This window comes from Lissotriton vulgaris, chromosome 10 (assembly GCF_964263255.1).
Source record: "Lissotriton vulgaris chromosome 10, aLisVul1.2, whole genome shotgun sequence".
Taxonomy (NCBI): domain Eukaryota; kingdom Metazoa; phylum Chordata; class Amphibia; order Caudata; family Salamandridae; genus Lissotriton; species Lissotriton vulgaris.
Genome location: NC_141698.1, coordinates 724,155,723 through 724,168,843, shown reverse-complemented (window position 1 = coordinate 724,168,843; position 13,121 = coordinate 724,155,723). Strand labels below are relative to the sequence as shown.

The 13,121-nt window shown below is 41.5% G+C and overlaps 1 protein-coding gene across 28 annotated transcripts in view; it reads left to right on the top strand.

Annotated features, from left to right (window-relative positions):
* SVIL (supervillin) overlaps positions 1-13,121 on the top strand; it is an 807,080-nt gene that overhangs the window by 704,400 nt on the left and 89,559 nt on the right. For all 28 annotated transcript variants that reach the window (XM_086941586.1, XM_086941584.1, XM_086941578.1 and 25 more), the window contains one exon: positions 8,300-8,447. In XM_086941586.1, coding sequence (XP_086797712.1) covers positions 8,300-8,447 — 148 coding nt within the window. The remainder of the gene's footprint in view (positions 1-8,299; positions 8,448-13,121) is intronic.

Genomic DNA, 13,121 nt, shown 5'->3' with positions numbered 1-13,121 from the left:
CTTTGCCCTGAGCAAGTGACCAGGAGCCCAGCTTCCACAGCCGCGTGGCCTGCTAGCCAGCAGCCACCAACCGGAACCCCCCTCTGCACCGGCCGTCCCTGCGCAGCTGAGGGTGAACCAACTGTACCTACTTGACCCTGGGGGACCCCTGAGTCTATGCCCAGAACCACAACTTCACCAGTCGAATACTCACCAGGAAACCAGTAACTCACTTACCTGCCATTGAATAACATTCACTGGTTTGACTCAAAAAAACTTCTGTCTACTTTTGAAAACTTTAAATATTCATATAAAAGCATCCGAATTCCAAAATACTCACCTGTGATCAGGAGATGAGCCAGTACTGTACCTTGTAACCCAGTGCTGAAATGCAAAAGTAATCCCTAGCGGGTTTGCTAGTAACTTGTATTTTCTCAATAGGAATCCATTGTCTGCTTTTCTATGAAATTTCTTCTAAGTGTCTACTTTTGAAAACTAGAAATATTCTTTAAAAATCATACGAAATACTGAAACTTAATTACTTACCTTTTTTAAGTTGAGAACCCAGTGCTGGCCCCAAGAGCCCAGTACTGGATTACAAAAGTAACAAGTTCGTACTTTACCTGCAATCTGAATTTTCTCTCATTGGATAACATTGCCAGATTTCTATTAAAAAGTTTATAAGTGTGAACTTTTAAAATAGCTTTTTATTCCTGAAAAATCACTGCAATACCTAAAACTTTTTTGCTAAACTGTTTCCAGCTTAGACCCCAGGACTGAACCTAGGAGCCAGTCCTGGAATTACCAAAGTAATCTACAAAGTAATCAACTGTGTTTATACAGGAAAACTCTTTGTGCTCAATGCTAAATTGTGTGTAGAATTGTGTTGCCTACTGCAACTCCTGTACCTATTGTGTTTACCAAGCTTATTGCCTTTCTGCAAAGTACTAACCTGAGACCTCTCATATTGACAACAGTATATTTTGATGCCTGTTGGTTCTAGAAATAAAACAACTATATCTTTGATATAAAAACAATTGGCCTGGAGTTCAGTCTTTGAGTGTGTGAAACCTTTTGCTGACTGAGTGGGTACAACGAAGGCTTTACACTGTCCTCTGGTACTGCCTTACTGCTCAACCAAGCTACCACTTTAGAGAGTAAGGTCACACCTGGCTTTAACCTCTGTTATACCTCTGGGGTTTGTGGACTCTATACACACTGTACCTTATGCTGGTCCAGTATATTTAGAGCCACTTTCTCACAGTACCATTCAACGAAAGAAACAAGGGAGTGTACTCTAAGTATTGCCTCGTACCAAAGGTGGATGAAACACTAAGACCCATCCTGGACCTACGGTTCCTAAACTAATACATAAGAACACAAACATTCAAGATGACATCTCTTCAAGAAGTCATTCCTCAGATAAGGGACGGAGACTTTGTCCACCATAGACCTAAAGGATGCCTACCTACACATTCCCATGAACAGACAGCACAAACATCTACTGATATTTCTTATGGTTGGTGGCACCTAGTGTAGATGCCAACTCTCAGCGCACAACCTTGATTGAAACCAATAAGTTTCTTAAATGAATCATTCCAAGTGGTAGTCAAAGATTAAATCAAGTTCATCATTGATCATCCATGTTTAATTTCACATGTATTGTTTGTTCAAATCAATGAGATAAACATGTCATGCATGTATCCGATATCACAAAGTATGAATGCACATTATTTCCCAATGCATTTCGGATACTAGATCCTTCATCAGGGGAATCCTAAAAACAAAATGAGTAAACTCAGTATGATCCTCGACGGTGGAACAATATGTACAAACATTTATGTGCCAAAAGATAAATGTGAAAAGATAATCACTGTGAAAGAAATCCAGTTAGATAGGTGCGCGAAAACGTAAGTGAAACGGTGAAAAAACGATACCAGAAACAAACGTATTCATACATGCAAAGATGAGAGATTAGCGCTGTAAGATGAAAGCGAGAAATTATGGTGCTCGGGAAACATAATGTGTAAAAAAATAGTTACTCGCAAATACACCAGCGTCATGCAAACACATAGATAACGAGTCCAAAATCTCCCCAAAGTGAAAAAGTTAAGCTTGCCCGACTGGCGTGAGCGTTAGCCCGATTTAGAGTGCACTTACGGAAAGTTGCAGGCAAGAACGCGCGTCCTGCCGTTTGCGCTCTTCGCCATCAGCTGAGCAGCGTGGTGTTTGGTAAAAGCGGAAGTATAACAAAAAATACCGAGTGAACATAGAGAAAGGACCAATAGTGTGGCGGCCATGTTAGAGTGGTAAAATAGGACGCAAGCCTCGAAAATAAAGGGTTTATGAGGAAAAACAAGAGTGAGCAGGTGTAAACGTAACCAATGTTAAGAGAATGAATATGAAAAAGCATATGGAAGCTGTATTAAATGTCAATTGGACATGAACAGACAAATGAACAATAAAAAATAATAACAAATAGTACACAGGTGAATGTTAAGTATCACATCAGTTGAAGAAGTTGCACTATAGATAACATTGGAACTCCATCCGATCATTCAGACCAGATGGTTTCATGGTCTGAAGAAATTTGATCCAGTGATTTTCACGTTGTAACAAGAAATTGTTGTTGTCTCTGTCGTCTCGCCTATTCACCACTTCTACTGCAGCGAACCTCAATTGACTGATGTTGTGTCTGTGTTCTTTGAAGTGTACTGCCAGATTAGATTTAGTATTCACTGTCCTTATATTGCTCTTGTGCTCGTTGATTCTTACTTTGAGCTTGCGTGTAGTTTTGCCGGTGTACATCAGTCCACACGGACATTTGATGATGTATATGACATTTTCAGTGTCGCAAGTGGCATTCAATCTGAGTCTCACATCTGTGCCCTTCATGGGATGTTTCAATACAGGGCCCTTGATCAAGTTATTACAGTTCTGACAATTCAAACAAGGTTGGTTGCCTTTGTAGTTGACGTTTTGTGTGGTTTTTGGGTTTTTTATGAGTTCCTTTAGGTTGTTTCCCCTTTTGTACGCAAACAGGGGTTGTTCGCTGAAGATGCCATTGAAATCCTGTTCTTGACTGACAATAGCCCAATGTTTTAGGATAGAGGATTTGTAAGCTCTTGATGCCTCGGAAAATTTGGATACAATGACAGGTCTAGTATTTTGGCTCTTTTTTTGGGTAGCTAATGCTTCCTCTCGTTTGATCTTATCACAACGTTCTTTGGCGTGAGTCAAAATAGGTTTAGGGTATCCCCTTTTGGCAAATCGTTTCAACATATCAGAGGCTTGTTCTTCGTATTTATGACTGTCAGATGCAATCCTTTTCACCCGTAATAATTGTGAATATGGAAGATGGTTTTTTAGCGATCTTTGATGATATGAGTGATAATGAAGAGTGTTATTCTTGTCAGTATCTTTCCTGTACAGGTCCGTCTCCAAATGATCTCGCACCCTTGTTACTCGTACATCGAGAAATGTGATGGTGTTCAGGCTGATTTCATGAGTGAATTGTATTCGATCACTGATGTGATTTAGATCTTCTACCGCTTTCGTTAAGGATTCATGATCACCTTTCCATAGTACGAAAATGTCATCTATATATCTCAAGAACGACATGGCATGTTGTACCCAAGGTGTCCGATTCAAGATATGAGTCTCCTCGAAGTATATCATGAATGCATTTGCGTAAACCGGAGCAGCGCAATTGCCCATGGAGGTCCCGGACAATTGTGCATAGCATTGATCATTCCAAGAGAAATAACTCTGGTAGAGAGTGAAGTGCATCAGTTGCATCAAAAAAATTTGAAAATCGTTAGAAAGGTCAGATTGTTGCAAAATCTTTTGGCACATAAATGTTTGTACATATTGTTCCACCGTCGAGGATCATACTGAGTTTACTCATTTTGTTTTTAGGATTCCCCTGATGAAGGATCTAGTATCCGAAATGCATTGGGAAATAATGTGCATTCATACTTTGTGATATCGGATACATGCATGACATGTTTATCTCATTGATTTGAACAAACAATACATGTGAAATTAAACATGGATGATCAATGATGAACTTGATTTAATCTTTGACTACCACTTGGAATGATTCATTTAAGAAACTTATTGGTTTCAATCAAGGTTGTGCGCTGAGAGTTGGCATCTACACTAGGTGCCACCAACCATAAGTGATTTCCACACCTTGTCGGGGGGTGATATCTCCGCAGCACACCACAGAATATCAATTTTGATACATCGAGGAGTGCGTGACCCACACCTTTCTCATCTACTGATATTTGCCATCAACAAAGCACACTACCAGTTCACCGCCCTGGCCTTCGGACTGAAAACCGCTCCAAGGGTCTTCACCAAGAGCCTCGCTGCCGTGGCAGCGCACCGGAGGAGGGACGGGATCCATGTATACCCCTACCTCGACAACTGGCTCATAAAAGCAAGTTCCTACAAACAATGCAAGGAACATGCACAACAGGTCACAAAAATGCTAACGGAACTGGGATTCTCAATACACTGGGAGAAATCCTCAATGGAACTAGAGCAAGTGAAAATCTTCCTAGGTGCACAGATCAACACCATACAGAGCAAAGTGTTCCCCAGCGACAAGAGAACAAGAGAACACTTGCCCAGCTGAAGGAGACCGGTCAGTACCAGAAGGGGCGAGCTCTGACAGTGAGGAAAGGGAGCAAGATCATGGGGATGATGGCGTCCCGCATACACGTAGTCCCCAATATACGGCTACATATGAGACCATTCCAGGAATGGCTGCAACAACAATGGTCACAAGCTACAGGGAGTTGGGAAGATCTAGTGGTTGTAACACATGCAGTGCAAGAGGAGATAGCGTGGTGGAACAAGGATAACAGAGGGGAAGCCTTTGACACCACCAAACCCAACCGTGACCATCACCACAGACGCATCCCAGAAGGGATGGGGAGCACACATGAACCAACTCAAGGTGCGGGGTCTGTGGACTCCAACAGATGCGATCAGGCACATCAACTACATGGATCTAAAGACCGTGTTCCTCGCCCTAAAACCCTTCCAGAATCAACTGTACGGGCAATGAGTGTTGATACAGACTGACACCACAACAATGTTCTACATTAGCAAACACAATCAGTCACACTATCCAACGTAGAGCAGGACATATGGAGATGGGCCATCCCACTCAAAATAGAACTCCTAGCTATACACGTACCAGGGAAGGACAACGTGGAGGCAGACTGGCTCAGCAGACAGACATCAGCATCCCACGAGTGGGAGCTCAATGCACAAGAAACATAAAGGCTATTCAAGAAGTGGGGGACTCCAACAATAGACCTATTTGCAACATACCAGAATGCAAAATGCTGATACTTCGCATCCAGGGGAACAATCACAAGGGCATGCCCTATGGATAAGCTGGTCGAAAACATTTGCCTACGTTTTTCCCCCGATACCACTGATATACAGGGTACTCGGCAAATGCAGAACCAGCAACATGACGCTGATTCTGGTGGCACCACAGTGGGCCAGGTAGTCATGGTTCTCACAAATTCGGGAAAAGAAAGGACTTAATCTCCATGCAAAACGGAGAGTTACTAGCGGCATGGCTCCTGAAGACATAGTTTGCACATCTGAAACTGCCGGAGAGCACACTGCGGGTGCTACGAGAGGCAAGAAGGCCTACCACACGGAGGTGCTATGTGGCAAAATGGAAAAGATTCACACAATGGTGTATCGAGAAGAAACTGCACAAGAAGATGACCAGGGAATCAAGGGTGCTAAAATATTTAATGCACCTACTCAAATCAAACCTAAGGTCCACCTCACTGAGGGTACACCTAGCACCGATAGTAGCCTACACAAGAGCAGAGACAGGAAAGAGCTTCTTCACATCACAAGTAGTAAAAAGATTCCTGGAAGGGGCTAAAAGAATAGCACCACCCAAAAGGATGCCACCACCGGCATGGAATCTTAATTTAGTCCTAACAGAGCTTATGAAGGCACCTTTCGAACCCATTCACAAGGCATCACTACAAATGCTCACAATGAAGACAGCCTTTCTAGTGGCAATCACCTCGCTACGCAGGGTAAGCGAACTGCAAGCGCTAACACTGCAAGAACCCTACATTCAAATACACAATGATAGGGTGGTAATGAGAACTGACCCACACTTTATGCCAAAGGTGGTGTTAAGGTTTCACATGAACCAGACAATACAAATACCAAGCTTCTTTCAGAAACTATCCACAAGCGCAGAGAAGGCACTGCACACTCTGGACGCTAGAAGGGCAGTAATGCATTACATGGAAAGAACTAAAGAGCACAGGAAAACAAAACAGTTCTTTGTGTACTTCACAAGCAGTTTCCTGGGTAGACCAGTAACAAAGGATACCATTGCAGGATGGATCGCACAAACAATACAATTCTGCCACAAGCAGGCAGGTCAAGAACTAACAGAGGGGGCACAAGCCCACTCTACCAAGAAAAAGGGAGCAACAAAGCCTTCCTGGCTAACACACCCATTCAAGACATGTCTGGCGGCAACATGGGCTTCAGTGCACTTGTTCACTAAGCACTACTGCATGGATATACAGATGAACAAGGAAGCACAAGTAGGACAAAGTGCTTCAACATATATTCAACAACCAACGCTCATCTTCCACCCAGCCGCCACAAACTTAACAAACCGCTACAAAATCTATGCACAACATAGTGAATCCAGAAAGATTCACACTGCAAAACAAATAGTTTCTTACGTGTCGGTGTAGTTTTGTAGCTTGAAGATCTTTCTGGATTTACTAGCGAACCCACCCACCTACGCCAGAAAGACGAGGCAGGAGAAAAAAGTGGAAATACAAGGAATAAAATACAAACAGACACTTTGAGACAAAGTGAAAAATCATTTACTTCAAGGAGGAACTTGAAAACATTGCCAAGGATTCACGAACAGAACGCAAAACAAGGGAAAAAAGAATACGAAGATGGCGCCTAAAGGTGGGAGCTTCCGCAGGAAGCGTGCTGACGTCACCGGAAGTACACCAGAAGGTGGGACGTCGATGCCCACCTGAGCTACGAAAAGAAAGAAAGAAAAGAGTACGATTCCGGACCCAACCACTAGACCGCGGAATAATGCGCAGCATAGTGAATCCAGAAAGATCTTCAAGCTGCAAAACTACACCGACAGGTAAGAAACTATTTATTCCTGGTCAAGATAGCAATGTTTTCTAAAACATTGCAGCAGTGCAAAGAGCACTATATTGCCATAGAGCAACAGCTCACTTATGCCCCAGAGCCCAGTTACCCCTCCAGTCACTTATTAACTGCATTTTACCCAATGACCCTGCAGTGTTCTGCTGCATTTTGGCTGCATCCATGATGCTTACAGACACTGCACGGCTACAATCCACGGTTAGAGAAGAGATGTGATTGAAGCGTAAAGATCTCAAAACTGAGGCGACTTCTCTCCAGTTCGTATGGCTTTACCTGCCTTCCTTTGTGTGGCTAATGGCTCTTGGTACTTGCCCCTATTTCACCCGAAGTAAAAAATAGAAGTGTGGTATTTGCCTTGGCACAGACTTCAGTTCGGTTTCACAAATGAACTGGGACTGCTCCGGCTTCTATTACCTTTACATCGGCAAAAGAATCCTCCTGTACTTGATGGTATTGCACAGAGTGACTTTAAAATACTCCCATCTTTTCATGCTTGACAAATCCAACAGAATTTACCTCCGACTTTCCTTGTACCTCATTGCGAGGCTTCATGAATTACGCAATGGTCTAGTTGCATGTGGGCCTCAAGATACGCAACCACAGAGCATGAGCCCTTCCTTCCCAACACTGGATGCCAGAAGCCTTCATGTGCAGTTGACCCTGGCGTGCATAGTTAACCACGCCTTCCATAAACCTGGTGCACCTTTCATTGCTATCTAATGCCGTCACTGCAGCCCAGCCAGTCATCTCTGCTCTTCCTCTGCATTATTCGGCTACACTGGTCATACTCTTGCTGATCTAACCCCTTCCTGGCTTTGAAGCTTTGGAACCTCTCACTCATGGATTTGACGCATTTTCACTCGTCTGGGATTGTGTAAACTGCTTCTTCTATCTGTAGTCTCCTCAGAGCCTCGCTACTGACTTCCTTATCTTCTGACCAAGGGTCTAACTTGTTGGTTAATGTCACACTTTGCCAATGTATTAAGTAGTACATTGTGGTGGAATATTGTGTTGCCTTGTGCTACTTGCGTATGTTAATTAAATTATGCAACTAAAAGTGTGCACCTACATTTACATATTTGTTTAATCTTTCGTGTATGCTTTATTCTTGCAGAAAAGGACAGGGACGTCCAGATTGGGCAATTTTTGGCAGAATCACCGAACATAATGAGACTTTACTGTTCAAAGAAAAGTTCCTGGACTGGACGGAAATGAAGAAACCTGCTGAAAAGAATGCAATTGAGGAAGTCCAGCCACATAAGGTACTGCGGTTTAACAGTGTGGTGTTAAATGGGTCTGGTTTACCGTAAGCTGCTTTAGGGGAACATCTCAAAACATGGGATTGAATATGGAGTGCTTTAAGAGTATCCGTAAACCAGGGAAAGCGTGCCATGTGCACAGCACTTATTATTCTTGGAACGGAAAATAATTGCTGGTCAACCTTCTGTTATACTTGCCTAACTGATGTAAAGGCCTTTTTTTATTTTTGGGTGACTTTGGATAGCGCCCTTGCACTTCAGTTATTTGACTGAAAATGTGGAGAATTAAATACACTTAAGAGGACTAACTGCAGAAAATGCAAGCTGCGTTTCCAATATTGTGGTGTTGAGGCTCGGTTCAGGATACTCTAGTGGGACGGGGATGTGAACACTGGTTCAAGCCTGCTGCCGTCAATACTCCAGTGCCCCAATCCATATCCTTTCACTGCCTTTTCGGCGCCATTTCTAACAATCCTAGTTAAGCTGAGTCTTAGTGAGGCCATCGGTAGCCTTCACGTGTCACTTGCTGCAGAGTCTGCTCACACTGTGCGGCACTGACCGCAGCTGTCCATCACTGACCTCGAGAACCACGCGAGGGTGGAGTGGCGAAACTGCGGAGTTGCATCCATCTTTTTAAACTTTTTTTTTTTTGTTTACATCTGGTTGGGTTGCAAAGCCTACTTCATTTACTCCAGGGTGCCTTTATTGACCATTAATATCCCTTGTTGAATTCTTGTCTCCTGGGTCTCTTTCCAGAGCAAATTAGGATTGTGGCTGTAGGTTTGGGAGTCAGTGTTGCTTGACGCTGCAGAGTGGCATTGATATTTTTATAATTTGGGAACTTATATTCTCTACTGACCTTGAAACTTATTGTACATGGAGAAGCAAAGTGCTCCTTTATCCCAGAAGCCAACCTTTTCCCACCAGCATTTCCCCATAATCCTTTGTATCGTGGATTAGCGCAATTACCTTTTGCAATTTTGTTAATTTCAGTATCATCATCTTCCCTAAATGATCCCGCCTCAGCTTTAATTCGGTTCTGCCCATAACGCTGGGATGCCCTCTGGGAACTACGTTCTTTATAAAACCTGCTCATTTCATTTCATCATGTTCCGACTAGGTATACTCCCTTTAAAGGCCCACACAAGGAGTGACCTCGATGAAAATATTGGTTTATATGACAAATGCAATAATTGAATCCAGGTTTTAATACATGTTTTATATTCCTGCTCTAATAAGGAGGGAGTAGAGGCTAGAAATCGCTTTTATAAAAACTAATGTTTTTAGATATAACCTCTCCTCCACCGACTTGATTGCTTTCTTGAAATCTCCACCGAATAAATTGGTTTGCTATAAACTGTATAAGTTCATGAAATCTGTTTTATCCTTTTAAATGAGATTTTTATAGATGTGTTTGTAAAATAATTTTATAAAAAGTGATGGAATCCTGTATTTTGCTTAATTGTAGATCTCATAATATCTAAATCAATAAAGTTAATTGATTGACCTGATCCTGAAAAGAGCCTAGTTAATACTGAGACTACAATATGGAGCCACACTTTGCATCCCATTAACCCTAACAACCCTCTTTGTTTTTATTCATAAAATGCTGGGAAAGCCATCTACATTAGTTTTTCCTTATCTTATTTAAAACACATGTTGACTTCCTATTAGTGAGACGCAATGGCAATTACTACACACCAATTATCTAGTCATAAACAGAAAGCTATTGAGGAAGTTTAGTGTATGGTAATAGTTTTTTCAGTAGTGTGATTACACCGACAACCATTTAATCTGGGTTCTTAAAAAAAACTTTAAAAAGCAAACATCTATTTGATTATATCTGAAGTAATTTGAAAATAAGCTTTTATGAGCTCCTAAACATGAATGCTGCAATATTTGTGTTTGTAAGACATCTGTGCTAAAAAGCAATTTCAAATTAGAGAAAGCTTGCAATTCTCACAACAGTCCATGCATATGAAGCTCCTGAGTGACCTCCGGCAGCTTTTTGAAGCGACTGCTTCGGCAGTCCAAGCATTGTTGCATCTCAAAGCAGAAATCAGCCCTGCAAAACTGCTGTAAACATGGATCCACTCTCATTCAGACCTTGGCTACATGAGAGTTGAAAGTAGAAATCCCATGGCTGAAGCTTAGCTTTTCTTTACCATTGCCAGCGGTAGGATATGTATCTTTGGAGACGGACTCAATCTCTATTGGGGAGAGGATGTGGAGCAGCGGCCAGAGCTGCCGACTCAGGAGCTGGGGATCCGGTTCGAGTCTGTCAGCGCAACTCTCCCCATGGACAATGCCTAGATACCCTTGCTGGTGATAAGTCGCCCTATATAAATTTACAAACCTTCTCACTTCTCCCAAAAACAGGTTCCCGTTATGTGGTTCAGCTGGTTTCTTGACGCCGGATTCTGGATATTTATATAGTTTATATATGTGTGCCTCATATCAGTTCCACTCTCTGACCTACAGAAGCCTTTGGAATGCCCCTCCATATAGACTGTCTCGTACGGTTTTGGCGCCACAGCCCTACTTGGGTTGGAATCTGGAACAGTGTCCGTCGGTGTGTGCTGTTTAGGTTAAATTGTCTTCCTTTTTAAATGTGTTACAGATGCTTGGTGGCGAATAAGATGGAAAGACAAGTTGTGTAATTTATGTAAGGGTGATGTACAAATGTTAGATCACATTTTATTTCTGTCCCGCTTTAAAATCCCAGCAGATGTTTTTACTAAAAAAACTATCTTCATGAAGTATGATATTAATTCAGCTAGTTAAAGAACAAAACAGTGGCCAATACTGGATAAACTTCAAAAGTGATCTAGTTGAAACCTTTATGAATCAAACATAACGGTCCGTTTTGCGTCACTAGTCCAATTTTTATTTTATACACTAGTTGAGCTTTGCAATTGAAATCATGTCAAAAATTAAATATGCATGTATAGACGATTAGAATGTTAGACATATCAAACCAGCAGTTTTATACATATTTACTATTTACAATTTAAACACATCCTACAAACAACATTCATACTTCACACAACTATACATAAACAACACAATAAGGCCCTTTGTCAACAAAAGAATAAGTAATAAAGCCAATAGATGGTATAATTTCCCTAGTTCAAACTATTTACAATTATATGTATTGAACATAAATTCTTATTATAAATTCTGTCAATGGCCAAGTTCGTGTGGTAGACAATCGACAATTTTCGTAATGACACTAGACAAAAGAACTACGACATATGGTAGAAAAGAGGTCAAGAAACCTAAAAAATGAATGAAGGCACAATTTTGTCACAGACTTCTCAAAGTCCGAAGCATTCAAGCCAGACATCATGATTTGTTAAACTTAGCTTACCGGGCTATGCAGCACTTACAACTTAGTGCCCGTAGTGTCATTACGAAAATTGTCGATTGTCTACCACACACGAACTTGGCCATTGACCGAATTTACAAGGTATAGTGGTGTTGCCAGCTGGTGGCGTGTTTATTTAAATCTGAATTTAAGAGCTGATTTTTTAATCACTTGTTTGGTCTCTGTTGTAGAAATGGTTGGTCCTGATGAGAACCCCGACATCAGGGGTTTGAAACTCGTCGACCAGAACTAAAATTGACTGGACTCTTTGTCAGCCATGAACATTTAAAAAGTGTCATCCCTGACTTTATAATAAGAATTTATGTTCAATACATATAATTGTAAATAGTTTGAACTAGGGAAATTATACCATCTATTGGCTTTATTACTTATTCTTTTGTTGGCAAAGGGCCTTATTGTGTTGTTTATGTATAGTTGTGTGAATGAAGTATGAATGTTGTTTGTAGGATGTGTTTAAATTGTAAATATGTATAAAACTGCTGGTTTGATATGTCTAACCTTCTAATCGTCTATACATGCATATTTAATTTTTGACATGATTTCAATTGCAAAGCTCAACTAGTGTATAAAATAAAAATTGGACTAGTGACGCAAAACGGACCGTTATGTTTGATTCATAAACGTTTCAACTAGATCACTTTTGAAGTTTATCCAGTATTGGCCACTGTTTTGTTCTTTAGTTATATTTGGCTTAGCCTTACTGGGAGCAGCCAGGACCCTGTGTTGTTTTTTCCATTAATTCAGCTAGAGCAGCAACTCCTATGCTTTACTGTCCAGGAAATGAATTGATGTTGCACAATGTTTCGTTTTTGAAAATGTTTTATTGTTTTCTGTTGGTATTGAACGAACAAGACCCCCCTGGCTTCGGATACTTTACGCCAAGGTAAAATAATGTAAAGAAGTTGCAATATGCAATTTACATAGTCGGCGGTGTTCACCATGTATGTATGAGCGTTACAAACACAATAGGCCCTGACAGGGAAGATACATAGACAAAATAATAAATATGGACCATGAATCAGTACTATATTATGGCTGTCCAGCCGGATAAAGTGATTTTAATGATGTTTCAGAACACAAAAGCAAGGTTAACTCATCTACAGAGCTCACCCGGACACCTTGGATTCTGAGTTCATTGTGCCTCCCCTAGCGCAGCGGCTCACACGTTGCCCGCACCATCGTGGTGCAGCTTTTGGTTTTCTATCGTTAGATCAAGTCCACATTGATCCACACCAAGGTCATTGTGCCCTAACCCAGCGCCACTGGCATCGCATTGGACACGCGGACGC